We start from the raw sequence: 25,598 nt of genomic DNA, 5'->3' as shown, positions 1-25,598 counted from the left end.
GTTTAACTCGCGCGATAACTTAATCTAACCCTGTTTATCATGTAGCGACCAAATGTCACGTTGAGTAACATTTTTACTCTTTTGCTCACCTTACGAATTAACATTATTGCTTAATAACAAATTACAATGAAACTACTTGCAATATTATTAATACAACTGACATGAGAGTGTAAACTGCAAAGGATTTAAAATGAATGACGTGTTCTTAACAGATCACCTTAATCGGACATTGAGATGAAGTAATACAGAGATGAAGTAATATTGATATGGGATGTAAGTTTAACAGTACAACTAGAGGATGATGTAAGCACCATTATCATTCTATGTAAGAAACCTGAATATAGTGATGACATATGTTTGGGTGGGGAAATCCCAGCCTCTGAACACAATAGATATAATATATAAATATAATATATACAAATAATCTGACATTAGATATCTTCCTCTTTTAAATGTTATCTTATTAACAGTTTATTACTGCTTCCAATCGTTACATCCTACACCCCGGTGTGACAGAACACAATCGTCAATTCATAGAAATCGAAATCCGAAATACAGAATACCTCACGTTCACCTACTTTACTTAATTGCGAAAACATGATGCAACATGTACCATAAAGAATGTGTAAAGATTAGCCTAGCATCTCTGAATACAAGATAAATTGTATATTATATTGCGCGTATATATAATTACAGTATAATGTATATTATAATATAATATATACATGTATATTATATCATAATATATGATAGTGTGTACTGTGTGTATATATACTAGCAAGCTACAGTTTGCTGAGAATGTCCATGTTATCATATGTTTTAATACTTTCAACACTACTATATAACAAATAATTTGAGTGCTATGTAACCTGGCAGTAACGTTGTAAAGGACTTTGAGGGGGTCTGTAGTCCCCCCCGCATAGTATGATTGTGTTTTACTGATTTGTAAACTGAAGACGTAAATATATAGTACCTTTGTTTCAATGCCTTGTATTCCTGCAAACTATACAATACCTCTATTTCCTTCTAAACAAACCTTCCTCGATCAACATTTCAATCTTCTTATGATCAGTTTGATCCTTATTCTTAAGGAAGACTGCTTTACATTGAGAGTAATCTGCACCAGCAGGATATTTTCTTCCCATAAACTGCAATTATAGCTACATCGGTTCTTTACACAGCAAAGTGTATAACTGGGCTACATTTTAAAATCCTAGTGATGAATTATAGTTGAACATCACAAATATAATTCATCATACATATATGATATGCGTTAAACTGTAGAATTAAAATGTTGCATATTAAATAAAACAACACATTCAGATTCATGAACTAAATCTAAACCAAACTGTGAACCAACGTTATGGAGACATTTAAATAAATCATCCATAATCAAAAATTTAAAAGAAAAGGAAATAGAACACGATGTAAAATTTGAACTTCATCAATGATTAACACTCGTGAAATGAAACTGATATCCTAATGTATGTCGAAACGCTCAAGAATGACAAGGCCTCATATGACAATGTGCCTCTATTTTTACTTAAGCAAGCTGTACCACACATAGTTGAGCCACTGACCCACATTGTCAATCTGAGCCTTAATACAGGTGTTGTACCAACCCTTTGTAAAAAAGCTAGAGTAACTCCCATCCATAAGGCAGGAATGAAAGATGATCCTAATAATTACAGGCCAATATCCATCCTTCCACTTGTAGGAAAACTTATAGAATACTTTGTCGGCAAGCAACTCACTGATTACATGGAAGAGAACAAACTTTTCATCCGGCATCAATATGGCTTTCGGAAAAATCACTCCACAACTTATCTGATGTACGATCTGATGGACGAAATATATATGAGTAAATCTAAGTCTTATAAACCAGGAATCATCTTTCTTGATCTTAAGAAGGCCTTTGACACAGTGAATCATGAAATATTGCTTCAAAAATTGGCATATTATGGAATTGGTGGCATTGCTTTAACCTGGTTTAAGAACTTCTTATCTTGTAGATATCAATGCACTAGGATCAATGGCAATCTAAGCTCATTTTTAGAAGTTCTGAGTGGTGTACCACAAGGAAGCATCATTGGGCCTATATTATTTAGTATCTTCATAAATGACATCATTTATGCCTGTAACCTATCTAAGCCCTTTCTATTTGCAGATGATGGAGCACTATTCTTTGATCAAACCTGCAGAAGCACATTTATAAACATGAAAATAGAACTTATGACAATCTTTAAATGGCTCAGTGTTAATAAATTATCACTCAATGAAAAGAAGACTGAATTCCTATTGTTTGATTCTGTTGACCAACATGATGAAATAACCATTGATTGTAATGAGGTAACTTTCACAATCAAGGAGTGCAAAGAGACAAAATATCTTGGCCTCATTCTAGATAGTAAATTAAACTTCAAAAGCCATGTAGATTATATTATTAGGAAGGTCATGAAGAGAATTGGTGCCATGTATAGAAGTAAAGCACTGCTACCCATTAAATATAGGAAAATGTTTGCCAATGCACTCATGTTGCCACAATTCGATTATTTAGACACGATCTATTGTAGAGCTGGCAAGACAAAACTTGCTGAACTTGACACTCTGTACAAAAAGGTAGCCAAAATAGCTCTCAACGTTCCAAAAACAGAGAGCAGCCTTAATGTTTATAGAGACATGAAATGGTTACCACTCTATCTTAGACGACAACTCCATCTGTCAAATTATATGTTTAGAATCATCCATGACAATTGTCCTACAAACTTTATGAACAAATTTAGTTACATATCAGGAGGTAGTAGGAGCGGCGAAAGCTGCAACCTTTATGTCAATAGATCAACATCACATAAAAACTTTCAATACTTGGGGGCAAAATGTTGGAATAATGTTCCAACAGATCTACGAAATCTGCCCGATGTTAAAAGCTTTAGTGATTCGTATAAGAAACAGCTACTATCATCTATAACAACAGACCCTAATTATACCGTCGACAATTCATATGACAAATTTTACACTGCAATCATAGTCGCCGATAACTAAGTAACTTCTAATTCTTTTAAATCTGAGGCATATATAATTGATGTATCGAAAAGATATTCCCTTTTTACCACCTTACCATTCTGATTGATTTTGCACATGACTGACATGTTTTAACTGGAGAAGGGGTTCCCACAGTGGTAGTTTTATAAACCACTTTTAATTTATTGACCTATTATACTTAGTGGTAGTTTTATAGACCACATTTAATTTATTAACTTATCATACTTAGTATTTTTTTTTGGTGACTGTATCACCCAGTTTTAACATTTGATAATTGTACAGTTTATTGACGACACATTGACTGAATGTTATTTTATATTCTAATTTATATTCTAGATATTTTATTTATTTTACAACAGACGACAACTTCCTGTTTTTTCTTCTATATTAGTTACTCATATCTCTTGTACAGACTTTTTTACAAGGACATTGACAAATGATACTCACATTAGGCATTCATTATTGCATCTAAATTATTTCACTTGCATTAGGCTTAGAAATTTATTCTCTGGTCAACAGATTTCAAATGTTTAATTAATTTGTAGTATGACAGTAAGGTATATAAGAAGTTATTTAATTTTGCTTGGGCTATTATATTGACTAGGTATTGAGGTTTAATGATGATATGGAATTTGAATTCTATATAAATTTACACTATGTGGTTGGGGCATTTTGCATAGTAAATATGGTTACTACTCATATATATCATATTATTTGATTGGTATTCGATTTCTGATTATTTCTCTAGGAATATGATTATTATATCTCAATTTGGCTTTAGGTAGGGTGCCCCGCTAAAAGAACTGGATTCTTCCAGGAAGCATCCCGTGCACAGAGCTTGGTCTACATATATATTAAATTATTAACCATTCATTCTGTATGTGCACGAAAATTTATTTCAAAATGCCTCGATAAAAACCTAAACTGGAAGGTAGCTTTGTCAGATGTGATTGGTTAACATTATAAAAGGACTTAACTTGAAGATGTGTAATACATACATATCCCCTATACATAGCATACTTATAATATTATGTAATGTTTTATCTAAAATAATTTATTACATTTAAAAAAGTGCAAATGATGTTTATGTGATGATTAACGTTGAGCAAGTTTAAGCTGGCAGGTCAAACCACTAAACTGTGCATAGAAATCAGATAAGTCATATATCATAATGGCGTATAGTTGAGTGAACTTTTAGTTGTATAATAAAAATTTAAATTACTATATATTACTATATATAGAAAACTTCGTGATAAATTATAGGAAACTAAAATTGTAGCTCAATATGAAATCTAAGAAAATGTCCATATCATAAAGTTACATCTGGTACATTTTCGTCAACGAGTGAGGAGGACTGTTCGACATCATCTGGTGATATTGTCTGGCTTTGTGCGGCATGTGACTGGTAAATGTACAGCAAGACTCCACCCAATATCAATACTATTGAACCTACATACAGGGGACTAAATTCAAGTGAAAATATCATGTAACCAGCTACTGCTGAGTACACATCAGCAGCAAGCAAGTTTAAATTTGCCACAGTAGCACTGTATTGTACCATTATCCTAGGCATTATTGACAAAAAGATGAAAAGGAACACAGAAAATCCGATAAGACAGAAGTAGAAATGTGGATCACGCCAAGGAGCAGAATACAGGGCCTCTCTTTCAAGAATTGCCATCTGGATCCCAGAAATAACCAGACCGTACCAGCAGTAAATGCCAAGGTAAGCATAAGTTCCTATATCTTTAGCAAGCCATTCCAAGCAAACATTGTTGATTCCATACAAAACTGCAGCACAGACCACCATGAGGTCTCCTATAAGAGATTCTTTTTCATGAGAATCAACAAATACCATTATTCCAACACCAGACAAGCAAATGATCACAGCAACATAATGAAGCAATTGATATTTGCTCTTAAAAATGGCACAGGATAGAATCATAATGGTAGGAATTGACACACAATCCAATAGTTGAACGCTAACGAGAGATGTGTATTGATATGCTTTGACAGTAACAAATGTAGCAGCAAAGTCTGTCCCGGCCAAAAAAAAACACCACAATCCAGCTTTTGACTTAATATAAGTCAAACCATTCGTCCAAAGATGGAAAACGCCATATGTAGAGGCTACAAGTCCATAAGTCAAGAAAGACTGGGCAGTAGGAATGTTAACCTGAAAGACAGTATGTTATTCGAATGGCATGGACAATGAGCATAATGTTAAATTATACAATATCATTAAGCAGACAAAAAAGTTGAAAAGGAACTTCTTAGGGGTTTTTCAATCACACAATATGCCAAGCTAGCTAAAGGGGGATGGTGTTTGAAAATGCTAACGGTGGAAGATAATGTAATTTTTAAAGTGGCTCACGGAGGGGGGCTGCAGAGTTTTTATAAACTAAAACAAGAAATTGAAATCTCTATATTCAGTACCTTAAGCTTGTCAGTGAGAAGTTGACTCGTCACGCCAGTTCCTGTATTGCAAAGAGCCAAAACTTGACCAAGAATAAAACCGCGCAGAATGTACTTGATTGATAGAGTAGTTTCAAAAGTCAACATCACTCTGGTGGAAAAATGATGGCAAACAGTTAAAAAATCCGTGGGGAACACTGTATATTGATTGCAGTAATTTTATTCAAACCTTGTAAAATATTTTGTGTTTTATTGCAAATAATTCAATATTCATGTTCACCAAATATTTACAGAACATGCCAAAGTAATTAATAGCGTATATATACAATATAGATATAATACAGGGTGGGCCAAAAGTCAGTGTGCAAACGTTGGCCTTAATACTGTGAGTACTAACAGACTCACAGTTTGGATTTAGAAAAGGCCATTCTACCACCCATGCTCTACACAAATCTGTAGACTCCGTTACTAAGTCTCTGGCAAGCAATAAACATGTCCTAGGGATATTCATTGACTTGAGCAAAGCCTTCGACACCCTTGATCACGATATTCTTTTATGCAAATTAAATTCCTACGGTATTAGGGGCACAGCACTTACCTTACTAAAAAGCTATTTGACTAACAGAAAGCAGTATGTTATGTATAACGATGTACCATCAGAAACAATGGACGTGAAATTTGGAGTACCACAAGGGTCAATTCTGGGGCCGTTACTCTTCCTATTGTATATGAACGATATAGTTAACTGCTTTTCAGACAGTGAGGTGAAATTTGTACTTTATGCTGATGACACTAATATCTTCATATCAGGACCATCTAGAGAAGCAACATACAAAAAAGCCAACTTAGTACTTAAACATGTCTCGATTTACATGAAATGTAATCTACTTCATATCAACATGTCCAAATGCTGCTACATACATTTTAAACCTGCCTCTGAATATGATGACACCTGTGCACGGACCAGACCATTTGCTATCCTGCTAGATGAATCTAGATCAATATTCATCAATGGTAAGGTTATTACTAAAGTCAAGGATACCAAATTCTTAGGTGTTGTTATAGATAGTAAGCTAAACTGGATTGCCCACATGCACTACATCCGTAAAAAACTGCGATCTATGACTGGTGCAATCTGCAGAATTCGGCACTCGATACCTTCTGAACTATATTTGAAAATATATAATGCTCTTTTTGAATCACATCTCAGTTATGGTATAAGTGTTTGGGGTGTTGTCCTCAAAGAACGGTCCAATGATAGTCTTTTCATCACACAGAAGCACTGTATAAGGATCCTTTTTGGCGACCTTGACTCATATTTAGATAAACAATCAACATGTGCACGTACTAGACCATACGGTATGCAAAAACTAGACCATAAACACTTTGAAAAGGAGCATACAAAACCCATTTTTAATAGATTAAAAATTCTTACAGCTCAAAACTTGTACAAATATCACTGTATTTTAGAATTCTCTAAGATTATCAAGTACCACTGCCCATACTCCCTTTATGAGGCTATCAACATTTCAAACCGTGCAACGAGTCTAATGGTTATTCTCCTAAATAAATCAAATACCTTTTTGTTTAATGCAGCCAAGCTTTGGAACGCTGTTCATAAAAAAATTTTAACTTCAAGCAATTGCTTAGAAACGTCCATTAGCTTGATAAAACTGAGAACCAAAGCACTATTAATACAAGCACAGGCAGCTGACTTAAAAGATACTTGGACTCCAAACAATTTTAAATTGCAGTAATCAAATCTAATTGCAGCGGCACACACTTACTATTACTATCATGATTGTACTATAGACAGAAAATCTTTCAAATCGATTTTGGGCGCTTTTTAAACATTTGTTGTAATGTTTTTAGATAAGTTAAATATCTAAATTTATAAAATTTTTTATCGGAATGAATTAAATGATATTTAATAATTTATTCGGTAGGTTTATCTGGTATTGATATTGATTATATTGATATTGTTATTATTGAACGAAGCTAACTCTAGACATAGTTAATACTACTTCTTTTAAGAAAGGGACTTGGAGTATAAACGACCAAGTTTGCATAAATTTCTACCCAACCAAGAACTCAGGAGGCAAAGGTGGGTGCGTAAACTTTTGGTCTGCACTCTCCGATCCTGTATCACCCTGGATTCTTCTCGACGTATCTTTGTAAAAGTTATATACCTTTTAGTCAATCTCTTGCTACTCCAAGTCCCCTAAGATATCTGATCTAAAGTTCGTGCTAGTTATATATATATATGAAATATATTTTTGTCTGCTTTAATTGATACTAAATAAAATTGTTGTTTTCTTGAAATTGTTGTTTTCTTGAATAGCTCAGTCACTGAGTGCCCAATTGAAATAATTCTTTCTGGTATGTCTTACTACCACCACTGGTTCGAGGAATTTGTCAAATCGAAAAATATTTGTGTTCATTTTTTTCAAATGAAGGTTCATTTTCGCATTTATTTGATAGTTTTAATAGTCGGATCAAGCCAAATTTTATTGGATTGTTTTTGGCCATTCGAATTACGTTTGTCCTCAAAAAATGAGATTTGTACCTTCTCAGATTATCACATGATAAACCACCCAGTGGCGTAACGTTGCCTGTTGGGCGTTGGCGCCCCCGCTGAAAAAGGGCCCCCCTGTTGGTGCCCCTCCCCTTTTGGCGCCCCTCCCTAAAATTGAACATATTAGTTGATTTTAGAGGTTACGCCGGTAAAATCTCTAAAAATGTGTGTTTCTAGAGCAAAACGCGCAGTTTTCCTCGTACCATAGTTAAATTTTTCGAAATTGTCCCACATTCAAACGACAATTTGGTGCCCCCTAAGATTGTGCCCGCCCGCACAGCGGGGTCGTCGGGGCCCTTCGTTACGCCACTGAAACCACCCCATTACCTTGAATTCTCAAACTCTCGATCCAACAAAGATGAAGATACACCCTCTGATCAAGAAATCAATATCAATGGCATACCTTTGGAGAGAGTACATGAAACTAAATTCTTAGGCGTAACAATCGATGAAGACTTAAACTGGAATGCACATAGAGGTAAATTAGCAAAAAAACTAGCCAGCTGCTGTGGCATGCTAAATAGAATTAAAGATAACATTCCCACATCACTCCATAAAGATCTGTATCACAATCTAGATCTGTTTGAAAGCTATCTCAGACCTTGGTCTACATATATATTAAATTATTAACCATTCATTCTGTATGTGCACGAAAATTTATTTCAATCAATCAATCTCGCATATGGTATAACTGTCTGGGGAGGAGCATCTAACAAAAAGCTCGAACCTCGGTTCAAAGCATAGAAAATGTGTGCCCGCATATAATGTTTGGTGATAAAGAAGCATACTTGGATAAATTCAAAACTAGTGCGCGATGCAGACCCTACGTAGGCAACGAATTCTACAGAAAAGAACATACTAAACCCCTCTTCAACAGTAACAAAATCATGAATGTGCATAATCTGTACTTCTACCACTGTATTAATGACATCTTCAAGGTCTTGAAATATAGAACCCCTATATCACTTTATTCCCTCTTTGAAACATCTGGCAGACTTGGCAAAGAGATTCTCATTCTCACACCTAAACCATCAGACAGCTAGATATATACAGAGCAGGGACAATCTGGAACACAGTACGACAAAATCTCATGCTAACTACATTCACCTGTAAGCCCAATCACCTCAAATCATCCATAAAAATTTATTCACGATGTCAATCCTTCGCATCTCGCCGATCTGCATACGTGGTTGCGAGAAGCATTATTTGATGCGCGCGCGACCCAGTAGTGCATCGCGCTACGACCATAAAAATAACCATCGCACACACTCAAAAAGAAGGAAAACCAAATGACTGGAACTTAACCTTAAACAGTGTTCGACAAAATTCAAAAACTTTAAAATTGACCTTGCTTACATTACTTAAGCTTACAAAAGCTGTAATATCTTAGCAAAATATAACTTGCAGCAGCCCCATACCTTGTCAAGAACATAATATCGAAACTACCTCTGTGATCACATTTTTCTTTGGGTGCGAAATGAATATAATATATAGGTTTATCAGTTTTATAGAAATTTGAAACTTCTATAGAAATTAATTCATCATATAAATTTATATATGGATTATAAACGATTTGTTTGTGTGTTTTGAGTTATGCATCTTTATACCTATTTTAGAAGAGATTTTTTGTATAGGTTTACTGGGCCGCGCTCAGCCTGTCATTCCGCCAAATCTTTATTATTAAATGTTAATGAACATAATAGCCTGGGGTCCTCAGGTAAGTATAGGTAAAATACAATTTAAGTAAAATACAATTTTTATTTTCCACAGAAGAATCAATACATATTAAATTATAAATATCCAATAATTTCATTAATAATCATTAAGAGTTATTTTGTAAAATCAAAAACGAAAAGCCGTACGCTGAACGCACGTGGCGTCTTATCGGCAGCTGCCTAACTTAATTGACGATGTCAATTCATCGCAGCTCAGCGCGGCACAGTAGCGCATCTCGCCGATGTTGTCATACGTTGTATAACCCGCCGCGCACGAGTGCGCGGCTCCCCCTGTATCATAGAAACTTTACAGATACACACTATTATATAGTGAAGAGACAATGGGGTCTACACGTGATACAACGCCGATCTAGTGCGCGAGAAGTTGCTCTAACCAGAGCCCTCTCGCTTGCAGTAGTGAAACAAGCGCGTCACGCAGTACGCGTAGACACATGGCTATGTGAACGTGAGATGCCTCATTGAGTGCGCGGCTTACCTGAGGACCCCAGGCTATTATGTTCATTAACAAGATTTGGCGGAATGACAGGCTGAGCGCAGCCCAGTAAGTGCGCGGCGCGGCACAGTAACGCATCGCGCTACAACTGCCTAACCTGTAGCCGCTAACATCAAAGCCGCCGCGCGCGCCAAGTGCTGGGTGCATTCTCATTGAAAATTAAACTTGGTCAAAGATATTTATATACAATTCTTAAATTGAATCAATAATCATGTAGATATGAGTATTCAACACTACTCGACAACAAATATTTGTCGGCCCATCGACGATTCAGTCGCCGAAACAAAAATCAAATGTTTGCTTTTTCGTTTCGGGAACTGTTTGAACTCAATATTACATGTTATATCCGGCTAATCATACTTTATAATGCAAAATTGTTAAAAACCAATGTAAAAAGATTTTCCTTACCTGGGGACCCCAGGCTATTATGTTCATAAATAAAGATTTGGCGGAATGACAGGCTGACCGCCGCCCAGTAAAATTTTCCTCGGTGGGCCGGCATTCGCAACCGCGAAACGTTTTGAGTACGACAAACGATGACACTACCACCAGCCCTTAATTGATAAGTCCATGGGATAAAATAAGATTTGTAATTTCATATTGCCTATCACCTATCATTTATGTTTCTTTACATATACTGCGTCTAGTTACACGCTAGCGATCTCTCATCTCAGTCTCCAATAAACGTGTGACCCAACAGAAGCGATTGTGGAAGGACACGTACATTTTTTATTAACACGTGCCCTGATTACCCCCTCCGTTGAGCTACGGGGAACGTTGACTAAGTAAAGTAAAGTAGTAAAGTAAAAATATGACATAACATTATCACACATGTCGACAAAGTATCAAATCACTATATTGTATAATATGGAAAAGTATAAATATCTTATCAAACTATTTGACACCCTTGTCAAGCCTATTCTACTATACGGTTGTCAAGTTTGGGCCCCAGTTCTACCCACCGTCAGTAAGGTCCTCTCTTGCTTCAGCAAGTTTCACAACCTTGATCATGCAGTCTCCCACATCGCAAAACAGCAACTGGAGCAAGTGCACCTACGTCACCTCAAATACCTTCTTGGTATTAACAGAAGGGCAGTCAATGCTACAGCCTGGGGAGAAACTGGCTCATACCCAATTATAATTGAGATGTTGAAACTGAGTACTAAATACTTCAAAAGAGTTATGAGCCTTCCCTCAACACAACTGGTCAAAGCTGCAATGACTGAGCAGATTAACCTCAAATTGTCATGGTTTGTAGGCATCGAATCAGTTATCAAGTCATTCAACAACATCGACCTTCCTGACAGGAATTCATCATCGTTGCTCAACGCAACCTTCCTCGTGGACTCCTGCAGCCCTGAATTGATGACAGAGAACCTGCGAAAACTATTCCGTGATTCCTGGGGTTCTCTTGTGAAAGATTCTAGAAAGCTATCATTCTACAGTGAAGTCAAAAAAGAATTTGGATGGGAGCCATATCTAAACCACGCTAGGTCTTTCCAGGACAGAAGGGCAACCACACAGATTCGGTCCAGTTCTCATCACCTTAGAATTGAAAGGGGGAGGTACGACAAAACTCCACTTGATGAAAGGACCTGTAACTATTGCGAGCTGAACACCAACCAGCTAATCATCGAAGATGAGAATCATATGCTCCATTCCTGCCCCCTAGGGAAAGTTCCAAGGGACAGATTTCAAAGCCTCAGTGGAAATCTAGTCAGCATTGACGGAAATGGTAGCTTCAATCTTGCCTCCACGTTCATCTCGCAACCCGATTGCATGGACAAACTCAGCGACGAGGACGTAAGTTTGATCAAACTCTCGACCAGCACCATTAATAAAATCTACAGACTAACCCTCAACTTCAAAGAAAGTCTAAATGTCGATAACTAGCTTCCTCTTTCAGTCCTTCCTTTCTTCCTTCTTTCTTTTTTCCCCTTTTTCTTTCCGCCTTTTTTTCTTTTCCAGCTTTTATCCCTACATGGGCTCCCGGCCGTGCGTCCATGTAGGAGCCGTGGGGCCTTCCGAGTGATAGGGTTACAGTGACTGTTAGTAGGGAAAGTATGAAGGCTATATCAGTAGACACAATTACCGAACGCAGGGCATTGGCTCGACCTCCAAGACAGGGTATCCGTGAGGACCCTGGATGTAATCAGCTCTGCACTGCTCCAGTGTATCCTGATGCCTGAAATCTTGGACACTGCCTACTTACGGGGTAGACAGCCACCGATGATTTTGTCTGTGAGTTTTTCATCACTTCCTGACATGAGTCAGACCTCAGCTGGATCCTTCCTGTTTAGCTTTTTTTGAGCTTCCCGCTCGACCTCCTTCTTCAATCATCATCATCAGTTAGAGCTGCCGTGCTCTCGAACTTTCCCTTCACACTCCACCACGGCACCTCCTTTGAGGCCTCTTGCCAGGTAACACCAGCTCTCAGACATAGGCAAGCTTACCGCGCACAGCGTTTTTTCTTTTTTGTTTCGTCCTTTCCGTGTGTGCCGTTTTGTGCCACCCTCTCTGCTGTTCCTGCGCTTGCACTCATTCGCTCTTCAATGGGCTGTTCATTTGACAGAGTTACTGGCTGGCACTCCAAACATCTTCTCACTCACAATCACCATCAATCAGTTAAACAAAAATTTCAGTTAAACAAAAATTTCAATTTTAAGTAAAATACAATTTAAGTAAAATACAATTTTTATTTTCCACAGAAGAATCAATACATATTGAATTATAAATATCCGATAATTCCATTAATAACCATTAAAAGTTGCTTTGTCATTTGTAAAATCAAAAACGAAAAGCCCCACGCTGAACGCGCGCGGCATTTTTTCTGCAGCTACCTAGCTTCAAGCTTGTAGCCGCTAACATCAAAGCCGCCGCGCGCGCCCAGTGCTGGGGTGCATTCTCATTAACAATTAAACTTGGTCAAGGATATTTAGATACAATTCCTAAATTAAATCAATAATCATGTTAATATGAGTATTCAACACTACTCGACAACAAATATTTGCCGGCCCATCAACGATTCAGTCGCCGAAACAAAAATCAAATGTTTGCTTTTTCGTTTCGGGGACTGTTTGAACTCAGTACTATATCCGACTAATCACACTTTATAATGGTTAAAATACAAAGTAAAAAGATTTTCCTCAATGGGCCGGCATTCGCAACTGCGAAACGTTTTGAGTACGACAAACAATGACACCACCACCAGCCGTTAATTGATAAGTCCATGGGTGACGGGATAAAGTTAAAGTAAGATGTGTAATTTCATATTGCCTATCACCTATCACCTAAGTTACTTTGCATATACTGCTTCTAGTTACACGATAGCGATCTCAGTCCCCAATAACGTGTGACCCAACAGAGGGGATTGTGGAAGGACACGTACATTTTTCATTAACACGTGCCCTGATTACCCCCTCCGTTGAGCTACTAAACGGGGAACGTTGACCGCCAGTCTGTAGTCAGATCGTTAATAAATTATACTTTAAAATTGGTTGCCGGGTGATGGTGTCAGTGAGAGACGTTAAGTTAGGTGAACATTGGTACAAAAATATAATAATCTAGCAGTTTATCTCAAAGTTAAAATCACTATTTGTTAAAGTATACAAACAGTTCTATTCAAAAGAACAAAGTCCGAGAGCAGAGAGAAGATTTGGAGACTATACACGCATATGTGGGGTTTAAATTTGGTATTAGTAATTTTAGGGTTCGACCGATAATGTTGGTCGGTTGGTTAATAGGGAGCAGTCACTGTCATTAGAATTATCAGATTAGGAGCAACAATTAGAATCAAATTGGACATATTGTGTATTGTGTATTGTGAAATCAGTGAAACCTAGAATGGCGCCAAAATGCTAGCGCGCCTTGTTATGCGCGCTAACATACTAGCTGCTGAAAATAAAGAAGTATATGCATGATAATGTCGTTTGGCGGCAGCGCCTGCCGATACCTGGATTATATTGTGTTTAACTTAGAATTCAGTGAAATTTTTGTCATTCCATTCAGCACCATACCTGTTTTGGGCATTCATCAATGACTTTTGTAATTTATTCTTAACAGAAGAACAAGAGGAATTAAAATTAAATGAGCCAATTTTACAAAACTCATTCCACAGCCACGCTGATTTATAGATGAATTGTTTAGTTGGAGAAGGTGTGATTAACATATTGTCTTTCCTATGAGATATGGTGAACAAAGAGAACATTGAAATTGGTACTCTTGTCTTAATTATCTTAAAAAATTCCATTAGGCAACGTAGTCTATATAGGTTCTCTACAGCTAGTAATTTATGTTTTGCAAATAGAGGTTTGGTAGACTCCTTAACATAAAAATCGCAACCCAAACGTTGGGAGCCGAACGGTCTAACTCTAGCACATGTTTTGAATTTGTCTACATACCTTTTATGGTCTCTGAATAGAATTCTTATACATTTCTTCTGAGTAATAAATAGTGGTTTTAACTGGATATTAGGAATACCTCCCCACACAGAAATAGCAAAACCGAGATGTGATTCAAAGAGAGAATGGTAAATTTGTTTATATAGTGATTCTGGTAAGCATTTCTTAATACGGTAGATACGTCCACAAGCACTGCTTAGTTTTTTGTTAAGAGATTGTATGTGTGGTTTCCAACTTAATTTGTCATCAATAATAACTCCAAGGAATTTAGTTTGACTAACACGCTTGATTACCTTGTTATTCATGGATAGGTAATAGCTATCTATATCGGCGTCTAATTCATTATTGTTACGTTTATTTGGAGAGAAGTACATGTAACAGCACTTTTTTACATTAATTTGTAGTAGGTTTACTATCATGTAATTATTAACAGCCTGCAGTATTTTGTTAGCCATGTCATATACCTTATCCTTTGAGTCGGCTGCAACAAATATATTAGTGTCGTCAGCAAATAGAACAAATTTACCTAGACTTGTTATATTACAAATATCATTTATGTACAGTATGAACAGTAGAGGTCCGAGCACACTCCCTTGGGGGACTCCAAATTCTACAGGTAATTCATCAGATTTTACATCAAGAACGTCCACAAATTGTTTTCTATTAGATAAATAACTAGAGATAAGATTTAGAGCATTTCCTCGGATACCATAGTTATTTAATTTTGTTATTAGCTTAGAGTGGTCTAGGGTATCAAAGGCTTTAGAAAGATCTACGAAGACACCTAGTACGTGCTGCTTTTTGCTAGTTAACGATTCAATATGTTCTACAGAATAATTAAGTGCATGACTAGTGGAATGCCCTTTTCTGAAACCAAATTGGTTTTCATGAATTATTCCCTTAGAGGTTAAGAAACTATACAACCTAGCATATATCAGTTTTTCTAGTATTTTCCCAAAAACAGGTAGTGTCGATACGGGTCTATAATTTCCTAAAAGCTGTTCATCTTCCTTTTTGTAAATCGGACTAATTCTCCCTGTCTTTAGTTCTTCAGGAAATAGGCCTTCTTGCATGCATCTATTGAAATACTTCACTAAATACGGTGCAATTACTTGACACGACTTCTTAATTACATGAATAGGTATGTCGCTTGATTTACCATTTTTTAATTCGTTTATGGTCTCTATCATTTCAGCACTGTCACAGTCTTTAAGATAAATACTGGATGTGATGGATTTCGGGAGGTAGTCGGTAAATGTTGGTAAATCATTTATTCTTAAATAGTCATGAGAATACACTTCATTAAGATTAGATGCAATGGAAGCAAAGTACTTGTTGAACTCATTTGCAATTACACGACGATTGGTTACACGCTCATTATCAATAATAAAGTTAGGTTTCGTCTGACGTCTCTTCTTACCACGTAATTCGTTAATTATCTGCCAAGTTTTCTTGCTGTCACCAATACATTCAGCAATCTTTCCCCCGTGATACTTATGTTTTGCACAATTAATGAGCAGTGGCGTAACAACTGCCCCTGCTAACCCTGCTAGCAGGGGGGCGGTACCTTAGGGGGGCGGCATTTTCCTGGATTGTAGGTCTGATTTCACGGAAAAAGCGCCTTATAGGTGTACTACCCTGTCGAATTTAGCGTTCGGTCGACGTGAAAAAAATATTTGGGGTACCATTGTTGCTTCAGGGGGCGGCAAAAAGGTGTAGGGGGTGGCAAAAAAAGTACCCGACCTTTTTTTTTTTTTTTTTAGGGACACAAAATTTTAGGGGCGGGAAAGGGGCGGCAAATTTCAATCAGCAGGGGGGCGGCACAAAGTAACGTTACGCCACTGTTAATGAGGTGGTTTAATAACTTCCGGTGTGCTTTAAATTCCTGATGACGCATTACTTTATTTGTACAGTGATAACAAAGACAGTCTGATTGGTTGGGTGTTGAAGTGTTAAGACATGCCTTTTTTCCTGCCTTTATCTTAAGTTCATAAAGCTCATGTTTTCTATTTACAGAGTTAATTAGGCCTGACGTAATCCACGGATTATTCCTAGCGGTTCGTTTAGAACACTTAGGTTGCTCTAGTTTACATGCGTTGTCTAGTTGTTGATTAAATACTGAGACAAAGTCGGTGAAATTCTCTGGTGGCATATTTAACAAATCGTTATCGAGTGCTTTAACAAAATGATCAACATTAGTTCCACAATAATCGTAGTATTGGGTGTACTTTTGCTCGTGGGCCTCATTACTGACTAGGGGTGATTTGAATATGTGGAATACAGCGTGATGATGGCTGATGCAAGTACTTATTGATCCAGAGTAAACAGAATTTTCTATGTTGGTAGTGAGTATGTTATCAATGCATGATTGCTTACATCCTGGTTTGTGGTGCGTGTAGGTGGAGATTAGAGGTGACAGACCAAGGCCTAATATCAAGTTTTCGAAGTCCTGGACAAGTTTGGTGTTTTCATCATGTAAATCAATGTTAAAATCGCCAATTAGGTGGACATTATTCTTTGGACATTGTTCAATAATCTTTATGCCATTTATTACAGATTAAACAAGTTTACAATAAATCAATTTGATATTTAACGGAATCCTAATTCAATGTGCAGTATGGTTGTCACTCTTTAAATAGATTAGATATAGGTTGACGGGGCAAAGGAGTGTGCGTGCTGTTCGCTATTGCTCACACCAAACGGCAACCTAGTAAATGTTTTGTATGAGCACCGGTCTCCATCACGAAACAAAATTAGGATTGTAGAATTTATTGTATAACTATTAGTGCAGTGGAGGTAGCGGTGTGGTGCATTAATAGAGTGACAGCCTACTGATTTAGAGTTGTTTTTAAGTGAGCATAATGGGTGTATTTTTGGATCTAATGGCAACTTTAAAATTTGTTCTTTTAATCATTTATTAAATATCAGTTTAAAAATATATAAATCTAGAATCTGTTCACTCTGTGAACCAGTCCTAAAAAAATTCCAAAAACCCTCCTAAATTAAATATTAAAAACGTCTCAGTAATGGAAATAGTCATACAATTAAGAAATTATCCAAATTCTTAATATCTACCTAAGAGAAAAATACCTACCTAAGTCAATTTCTACCTGTAATACACTAAATATTAGGTTAAATACATAAGTGGTGGAGTCAGCACACATTTACCAAAATCAAAATTGTTTAATAGGAGGAGCCTGTGGGCCGAGATCACTGGATTAAATTTGATGAAGGGGATTGTTTTCAAATGACAGCTGCATTATGTCATAATCGCTTGTGGTCCATGCCGAATCATTATAAGCATGTTGCAGCTTTAGAAGTGCCTTTTTCAGGCGACTTTTAGCAAAAATCAAATTCAAAATTATGCAATCAATCACTATACATCCACGATCATATGAGCAAAACACAAAACTTTGTAATATACTGTTTCTGTTTGAGATTTGAATAACGTTACTGTAATGTTTCAAATAATATTTTAAATGTTCAAAATGTACCACCAAAATTAATAAATTATTAACTACAACTTTATTTTTTTTTAAATTTCAAATAAATTCAAAAAGCATCCCCAAAAGACTAGCCTGTAGTCAGATCGTTAATAAATTTTAATTTAAAATTGATTACCGGGCGATTGTGTCAGTGAGAGACGTTAAGTTAGGTGGGCTATTATATTGACTAGGTATTGAGGTTTAATGATGATATGGAATTTGAATTCTATATAATTTTACACTATGTGGTTGGGGCATTTTGCATAGTAAATATGGTTACTACTCATATATATCATATTATTTGATTGGTATTCGATTTCTGATTATTTCTCTAGGAATATGATTATTATATCTCAATTTGGCTTTAGGTAGGGTGCCCCGCTAAAAGAACTGGATTCTTCCAGGAAGCATCCCGTGCACAGAGCTTGGTCTACATATATATTAAATTATTAACCATTCATTCTGTATGTGCACGAAAATTTATTTCAATCAAAACAAAAATATAATAATATAGCAGTTTATCTCTAAGTTACAATAACTATTTGTTAAAGTATACAAACAGTTCCATTCAAAAGAACAAAGTCCGAGAGCAGAGAGAAGATTTTTGAAACTATACACGCATATGTGGGGTTTAAATTTGGTATTAGTAATTTTAGGGTTCGACCGAAAATGTTGGTCGGTTATAGGATGTTAGAAGTGCAGTAGGGTCAGTTTCAGACGAATTAAGCATAAATGACTTCATTGCCATGCCTGAAGTGGTTTGTAAATGGGCCTTTGTTAGCCCCAAGCGTTTTGGTCCCTCATTCCTGCCACTCAGCATTGCCTACTGTAAAGTAGACATTTTTCTAAGACAATAGAGAAACTGACCTTGTCTCACTAAATTCCCCTAAATTCAACCACTTGCCATAATAAAAATACTAACAACCAAATAAAGTTTTTTAAATAATTATATACAATAACCAAAGAATATTTCCTCAAGTTTACTTCTAGTTAACTAATTCGTGGTTTAAACTCTTATTTCATTTATGATTAAAGGAATGTAAAATAAAACTTATTGTTTCATTGAAAACTTATTGTTTCATTGATTAAACATTATGGGAATCATTCAGGCTGCCCAATAAAGGTGTCGTGTCACAGTGTCACATAATCACCCAGCAAATTTTATCAAATAACGGAGTAGTTCGCTGTTTATTAGTCTCATGATTGAAATACTGATAGTTGGATAATATCCGGTTGGAAGAGACAAGGACAAGTGAAACAAGGAAGTTAGGATTGAAGGCAAATTTTCGGCGTCAACGCCATCTTCAGGCTAAAATTGGTACAAATGTTAGTATATAATTATTTAAAATGCTTCTATACTAGTTAAAATGCTAAATTAAAATTACACACACTGAATACAGGTTACATCAAATGGTATTATAATTTATATATTACATTGAAAAAACACATTGAAACTCAAGAATGTGTATGATATTACAGAACCACGACACCATATAATACGCAGGTATTTTGGTAAGGACGAATATTCTCGATCTGGGAACATTCCAACGGCGAGCCATCATGTTACATAAATTAGTTACATATATCAAAGCATACAATTTCTTATTCGCAGTATAGTAGTAGGGACCTGTTATGTGTACAGTTAGCGATATTTGTAACTGTTTATCATAAACATATGACAAAGAATGTAAGCTCAATAAAATGTAATTCATATATATGCTCTACTAATGACAAACTAGATGTTGTTCACCGCAGACATCTTCGCACTATTTTGAATATAAAGTACCCAGGGGTCATCTCCAACAAAAACTTGCATTATAAACGCTGCAATGCTGAACCATTGTCAGAAAAAGTGGCCCGTAGTCGGTGGAGAATGTTAGGACATGTTTTGCGGGGTCCTATTGACGGACCAGCGTTTTCTTCCCTCATTTTTGCCATCAATACACTGGACTTACCAGGGAGAAGAGGAAGACCCCAAAGCAATCTATTCTCGCTGATTGTACATGATTTATGTAAAAGAAATCTTTATTCGAATAATATCTTTGACCTGCATTATCTCCGTAATTAAGCTTATAACAAGAGATATTGGCGGAAATTACAACGAAGTTTTAGATTTTTTGTTTTTGTTTTAGGGAAAGATTAGACTTGGGAGTTGTTTTTAACTATCCCTTGTTTAGAACTTCATAAAATATGCTTTACTAAAATGTTGGTCTACTTCAAAATTAGTCGCCGAAAAATTTAGTCACATGAAATTTGGTTTACAACAATTTTAGTCAAAAGTTTGACTAAATTTATGGTAGACTAAATTTGTCGTTCTTAAGGTATCTAGATACTGCCATACTTTGGTGGGAGGGATGACACTAGATACTTTAGTTTCATATTGATTATCCATTTTGTTGTATTAGTTACATAAGGGTGTACTGTAATTTGCGAATATTCAAATTTTCTTTATCAAAATTTACTTTGGACGTTTTTTTCAGAGATGGATGAGAACATAGATTTTGATGAATTTATGGAGGTAGATGAAATTTGTGAAGATGAAAATGTAGTTAAAATACAAGATACTTCTGTGGAGGTAATCAAATCAAGTCCTAATGATATTCAATCATTTAATACAGACACTGCTAAAGACCTCAAAGAAGGCTCTATAGTAACAGAATGTATAGATAAAGCTCCTTCAACAGAATGTATAGATAATGTTCAATCTACCAGTTCTAAAAGATCTCACTCAAAACGATCACAACCTCACTACAAAAGATCTCGCTCTCGCTCTAAAGGCTCAAGATCTCATACTAGGAGATCGAGAACTAGAAGATCTCACTCAAAGAGATCAAAGTCAAGATCTAAGAGATCAAAGTCAAGATCTAAAAGGTATAGATCAAAATCTAGGAAATCAAAAAGGTCTAGATCAAAATCCCGAGAAAATCGAAGCAAGTCACCACTTAACAGACATACAATTTCTAAAGACAAGAGTTCTGATGAAAAGGCCACTGATGTAATTTTGAAAGAAGACGATACAAGTTCTAGTAAAGTAGAGACAGAAGTTCAACAAAATTACATTCCTCTCTCCGGAAAGGAACAGAAAAATGCTCCAGAGAAGAATCAGAGAAAGAAATCCTTGTCATACGAAAGGAGGAGAAAGAAAAGTACAAGAGAAAAGTCTGGGAGATCAAGAAGTCGATCTCACTCTAAACGATCTTCAAGACACTCAGGAAAGAGGAAGAGACACCGTTCAAAGTCGAGCAGTAGTAGTAGCAGTAGATCACAGAGTCCGAAATTGAAGACATCCTTTAATCCGAAAAGGCGGAGAACAAATTCACCTCTGTCTGCCAGAAAACGACACATGGGATCCAGGGTATGTTGTTAAACTGGTATAATATTGCAGTATATAACAACCTTTTTTTTAATTCGTCATTTGAAAGCCAGATACCATACCCAAAGGTCGAGCTAAATAGTTCAATTGTGTGGCCTATACAAATTGCATTTTTTCATGATCTGTAATATTTAATGAACTCTCCAACTTCAGAAAGATCCTCCACCATCACTCTCTATCGTCGTATTTGGACTCCCACTCACGTTTAGAGATGCTGACCTTACAAATTTGATTCCTGCTAAAGATTCCACTCTTAGCCCAACATCAGCCTCAATCATTATGGTAGGGATCTTGTGTACCGTTTAAACTGATCTCTTTTCTGATGTCAGTCTTGAGATCTAAGGAATCTTATTACCCGAGATCAAATTATCAATTATTGTTTAACATCAAAATATGATAATAAGTAATGTCAACTGTCCAATTTCTGCACCAATGTTTATTTTTTCAGGACAGGCAAAGTGGTATATCAAAAAGATTTGGTTTCATGAACTACACTTCAGAAGAAAATGCTAAAAGTGCCCTAAACTTTCTTCAAAGTGAATGTGAATTAATAAAAAATTCGTGTGAAATTTCGTGCAAGTTTTCCATAACACAAAGAGCACACTCCCCCACACCTAACTATTACTTAGGATGTAAGAAAACTCTATCAGATCTACGTAACCTACAACCAACTGTCAGTCAGAAATGAGTATTAGCTTTACTTGGTTATTTACTTTGGTTATAACCAAAGTATAACCAAAGTATAACAAACGTATAAATACGTTTAGAAGTTTGTAATTGCCGTTCAGATCCTTGTTTAACGTTTATTTATTTTTCATCCAAGTTTGTCTTTCATAATTGTGTTTCCTATCTTACTTATAAATCAAAGAATTATAAGAGGTTCAGATTGCCATACTCAAATATCAGTGTTTCGTTAATCTGATAAAGTGCAGGTATTAAATTTCTCAAACTAACGTAATTTGATGGACACTTTGCAAGATCAGATAACTAAGATAAGAAAATGATAAGAGGTAAAAATACGTGGAAATACCTGGAAATTCTGACACATCTCCATCTGCAAGTCAGTATAAACCCCTCCAGTTGCAGTATTAGTTCAGAAACGTGTAGCTTGGGTTCATACTGGTGTCGCCAATTGTTCTAACAACTTTTAATGTTTCTTTTCTTCGTTGCACGAGGGTTTTTAAATTATTAATAAATTTATAACATGGTATTTTATGTTTTTTGATGCTATATAATCTTGAAATAAAGTTCGTATTTTAACAAAAGTTGCATGTTTATAACTCTTCATTGTAATAATTTCACAACTCGTTGAAACAATCTTTATTTGCGTACTATAATAGTGATCCTATTGAGTAGGGTGGGGTAAATGTGGCTGTCTTCCTTTTTATTACTCTTGCTGTGTAGCTCTATGGGTACCATGGCAACCAACTTCTTCTCGCTCTCTGCAACCACACTCTCTGGGAGGGCCGTTCAGTTTAGCCAGTACAAAGGAAAGGTGAGCACATTTTATAAATATTATCAATGAGCAAGTATTTGTGGTTAGATTTATATGAAATACAGTCCAAGAGTGTTGTTTTATAATATCATGTTATTGCTCAGGTTGTGTAACTAGTGTAACCCGGCCTTATTGCTCAGGTTGCCCTGGTGGTTAATGTAGCCTCCAAATGAGGGTTCACTAACCGGGACTACTTGGAACTGAACGAACTGCAAAACGTGTTCCCCGATAATCTGGCCATCCTCGCTTTCCCTTGCAACCAATTTGGAGGGCAGGTTTGTTTTGATAATGACTAGAAGGTGGTTGGATAATGTATAATTGATAAATTCGTTAAAAGTTTGGTAAAATTTCAAGATGCTTTATTGGGGAATCAGTCTATCGTTAAATTATAATTGTGGTGATTAGTAGTAGTAGTATTAGTAGTAGTAGTAGTAGTAGTAGTAGTAGTAGTATTTCTAACTATTTTAATATTTTAAATGATAATTCCAGGAACCAGGCTCACCTCAAGATATTCAAGCATTTGCCGCCCAAAAAGCTGCAAAGTTCACTATATTTGATAAGTGTGATGTAAAGGGTAAGAATGTCAGCCCTGTCTACGCTTTTCTTAAAGAAATGTCGGGAAAGGTAAATACAGGACGTTATATTGGCCTTAATTCTCGCTCTTGTAGGGACCCAACTACACACTGCTACTAGAGTAATCCAGTTGACAAATATTAAAAATTAATCTAAACCAAAACCCGTTTAACTCGTGAAAATCTAGGCCTCAGTTAAAATTACTGTTTTTCTGAGTTCAATAATATTATTTCAGAAACCTTTATGGAATTTCACGAAATATCTTGTCGCAAAGAACGGAGTTGACGTCACTTTCTACCCTCATTCAACCTCACCTTCGTCCATGGCTCAAAAGATCCAAAAGCTTATCAACGAAAAGGATGAATTGTAAACGAAATATCATATATTTCTCGTTTTTATATAATTAACTTGATTTTACCAGTTTAAAGATCTTTGTCAGATGTTTTATCTTCTTAAATGGGTTTAATTTATTAACTTTTTATAGCTTTACATTAAATGTTTATATCGTACGTATATTTTTGTACTGAATAAGTTGTGGTTGCCAACTATTCTATTGTACCTTAAGTAATGAACTGTCTATTAGATAACGTGTTGATAGATTGTACTTAGGAATATTTGCAGTTTTTCCTAAGTTACAGTCTGTCATGATATGCACTGTGCAGGGTTAGTGAGACGCTGCGTATGATGAGGTGAGGATAAACCCAAATCTTGGGAACCGATCTTTTGATGATTTGATCTTGCTTACTCCTGCTTATTTGATATTGTTTACTCATGGTTATCAAGTTGTTTTATTTTGTCTCTCTACAAGTTTGTGTTTACGTTGCTGTCAGTTGAAATCCAGAATGCTCTGAATATTTGGTGGAAACAGAATAGGGTAAGCTAGGTAAGCTAGTTAATAGTAAGGTTAAGCTAGTTAATAGTAAGGTTAAGCTAGTTAATAGTAAGGGTAAGCTAGATAATAGTAAGGTTAAGCTAGTTAATAGTAAGGATAAGCTAGTTAATAGTAAGGATAAGCTAGTTAATAGTAAGGTTAAGCTAGTTAATAGTAAGGATAAGCTAGATAATAGTAAGGGTAAGCTAGATAATAGTAAGGTTAAGCTAGTTAAGAGTAAGGATAAGCTAGTTAATAGTAAGGTTAAGCTAGATAATAGTAAGGTTAAGCTAGTTAATAGTAAGGTTAAGCTAGTTAATAGTAAGGATAAGCTAGTTAATAGTAAGGATAAGCTAGTTAATAGTAAGGTTAAGCTAGTTAATAGTAAGGATAAGCTAGTTAATAGTAAGGATAAGCTAGTTAATAGTAAGGATAAGCTAGTTAATAGTAAGGATAAGCTAGTTAATAGTAAGGATAAGCTAGTTAATAGTAAGGTTAAGCTAGTTAATAGTAAGGATAAGCTAGATAATAGTAAGGGTAAGCTAGATAATAGTAAGGTTAAGCTAGTTAAGAGTAAGGATAAGCTAGTTAATAGTAAGGTTAAGCTAGTTAATAGTAAGGTTAAGCTAGTTAATAGTAAGGGTAAGCTAGTTAATAGTAAGGGTAAGCTAGCTAATAGTAAGGGTAAGCTAGCTAATAGTAAGGTTAAGCTAGAGTTAATAGTAAGGATAAGCTAGATAATAGTAAGGGTAAGCTAGATAATAGTAAGGTTAAGCTAGTTAAGAGTAAGGATAAGCTAGTTAATAGTAAGGTTAAGCTAGTTAATAGTAAGGTTAAGCTAGTTAATAGTAAGGGTAAGCTAGTTAATAGTAAGGGTAAGCTAGCTAATAGTAAGGGTAAGCTAGCTAATAGTAAGGTTAAGCTAGAGATAATAGTAAGGTTAAGCTAAGTAAGCTAAGTAAGCTAAGTGCACTTTAGGGGAACCTGCCTCCAACAATCCCTCCTGGTAAAACTAAGCTCATCCTATTGTGCCTCGTATTTTCCATGGAAGTAGTGGGCTCCTGGGAAACTGCTATAAAGTCGTGACAAGACGAAGCAAACTAAATTGATTTCCTTTGGAACTTGGTTTATCAATATCGG

The 25,598-nt window shown here is 35.9% G+C and overlaps 2 protein-coding genes and 1 pseudogene across 2 annotated transcripts; 2 read left to right on the top strand and 1 right to left on the bottom strand.

Annotated features, from left to right (window-relative positions):
* Positions 1 to 833: 833 nt before the first annotated feature.
* LOC134811761 (uncharacterized) lies at positions 834 to 24,365 on the top strand (annotated as a pseudogene).
* Positions 3,950 to 5,604, bottom strand: LOC134820889 (solute carrier family 35 member F2-like). Its single transcript, XM_063831540.1, has 2 exons — positions 5,479 to 5,604; positions 3,950 to 5,218 (listed from the first exon to the last, which is right to left on the bottom strand). Exons 1-2 carry the CDS (start codon positions 5,602 to 5,604, stop codon positions 4,352 to 4,354), a joined length of 993 nt encoding a protein of 330 aa, XP_063687610.1. The 3' UTR covers positions 3,950 to 4,351.
* Positions 18,647 to 22,799, top strand: LOC134826036 (serine/arginine-rich splicing factor 4-like). Its single transcript, XM_063838654.1, has 3 exons — positions 18,647 to 21,501; positions 21,673 to 21,801; positions 21,968 to 22,799. The coding sequence occupies exons 1-3, from the start codon at positions 20,629 to 20,631 to the stop codon at positions 22,205 to 22,207; spliced, it is 1,242 nt and encodes a 413-aa protein (XP_063694724.1). The 5' UTR covers positions 18,647 to 20,628; the 3' UTR covers positions 22,208 to 22,799.
* Positions 24,366 to 25,598: the final 1,233 nt, after the last annotated feature.

Source organism: Bolinopsis microptera, chromosome 1, assembly GCF_026151205.1.
Source record: "Bolinopsis microptera isolate Bmic1 chromosome 1, MBARI_Bmic_1.0, whole genome shotgun sequence".
Lineage (NCBI taxonomy): Eukaryota > Metazoa > Ctenophora > Tentaculata > Lobata > Bolinopsidae > Bolinopsis > Bolinopsis microptera.
Note: the sequence above shows the minus strand (reverse complement) of the source record. Positions and strands in the feature narration are given on the sequence as shown.

Coding starts and splice junctions, on each gene's coding strand:
- LOC134820889 (XM_063831540.1), bottom strand. CDS start 5,604: ATGTTGACTTTTGAAACTACTCTATCAATCAAGTACATTCTGCGCGGT. Junction 5,219..5,478: donor TTCTCACTGACAAGCTTAAG/GTACTGAATATA, acceptor ACTGTCTTTCAG/GTTAACATTCCTACTGCCCA.
- LOC134826036 (XM_063838654.1), top strand. CDS start 20,629: ATGGATGAGAACATAGATTTTGATGAATTTATGGAGGTAGATGAAATT. Junction 21,502..21,672: donor AACGACACATGGGATCCAGG/GTATGTTGTTAA, acceptor CTCCAACTTCAG/AAAGATCCTCCACCATCACT. Junction 21,802..21,967: donor CATCAGCCTCAATCATTATG/GTAGGGATCTTG, acceptor TTATTTTTTCAG/GACAGGCAAAGTGGTATATC.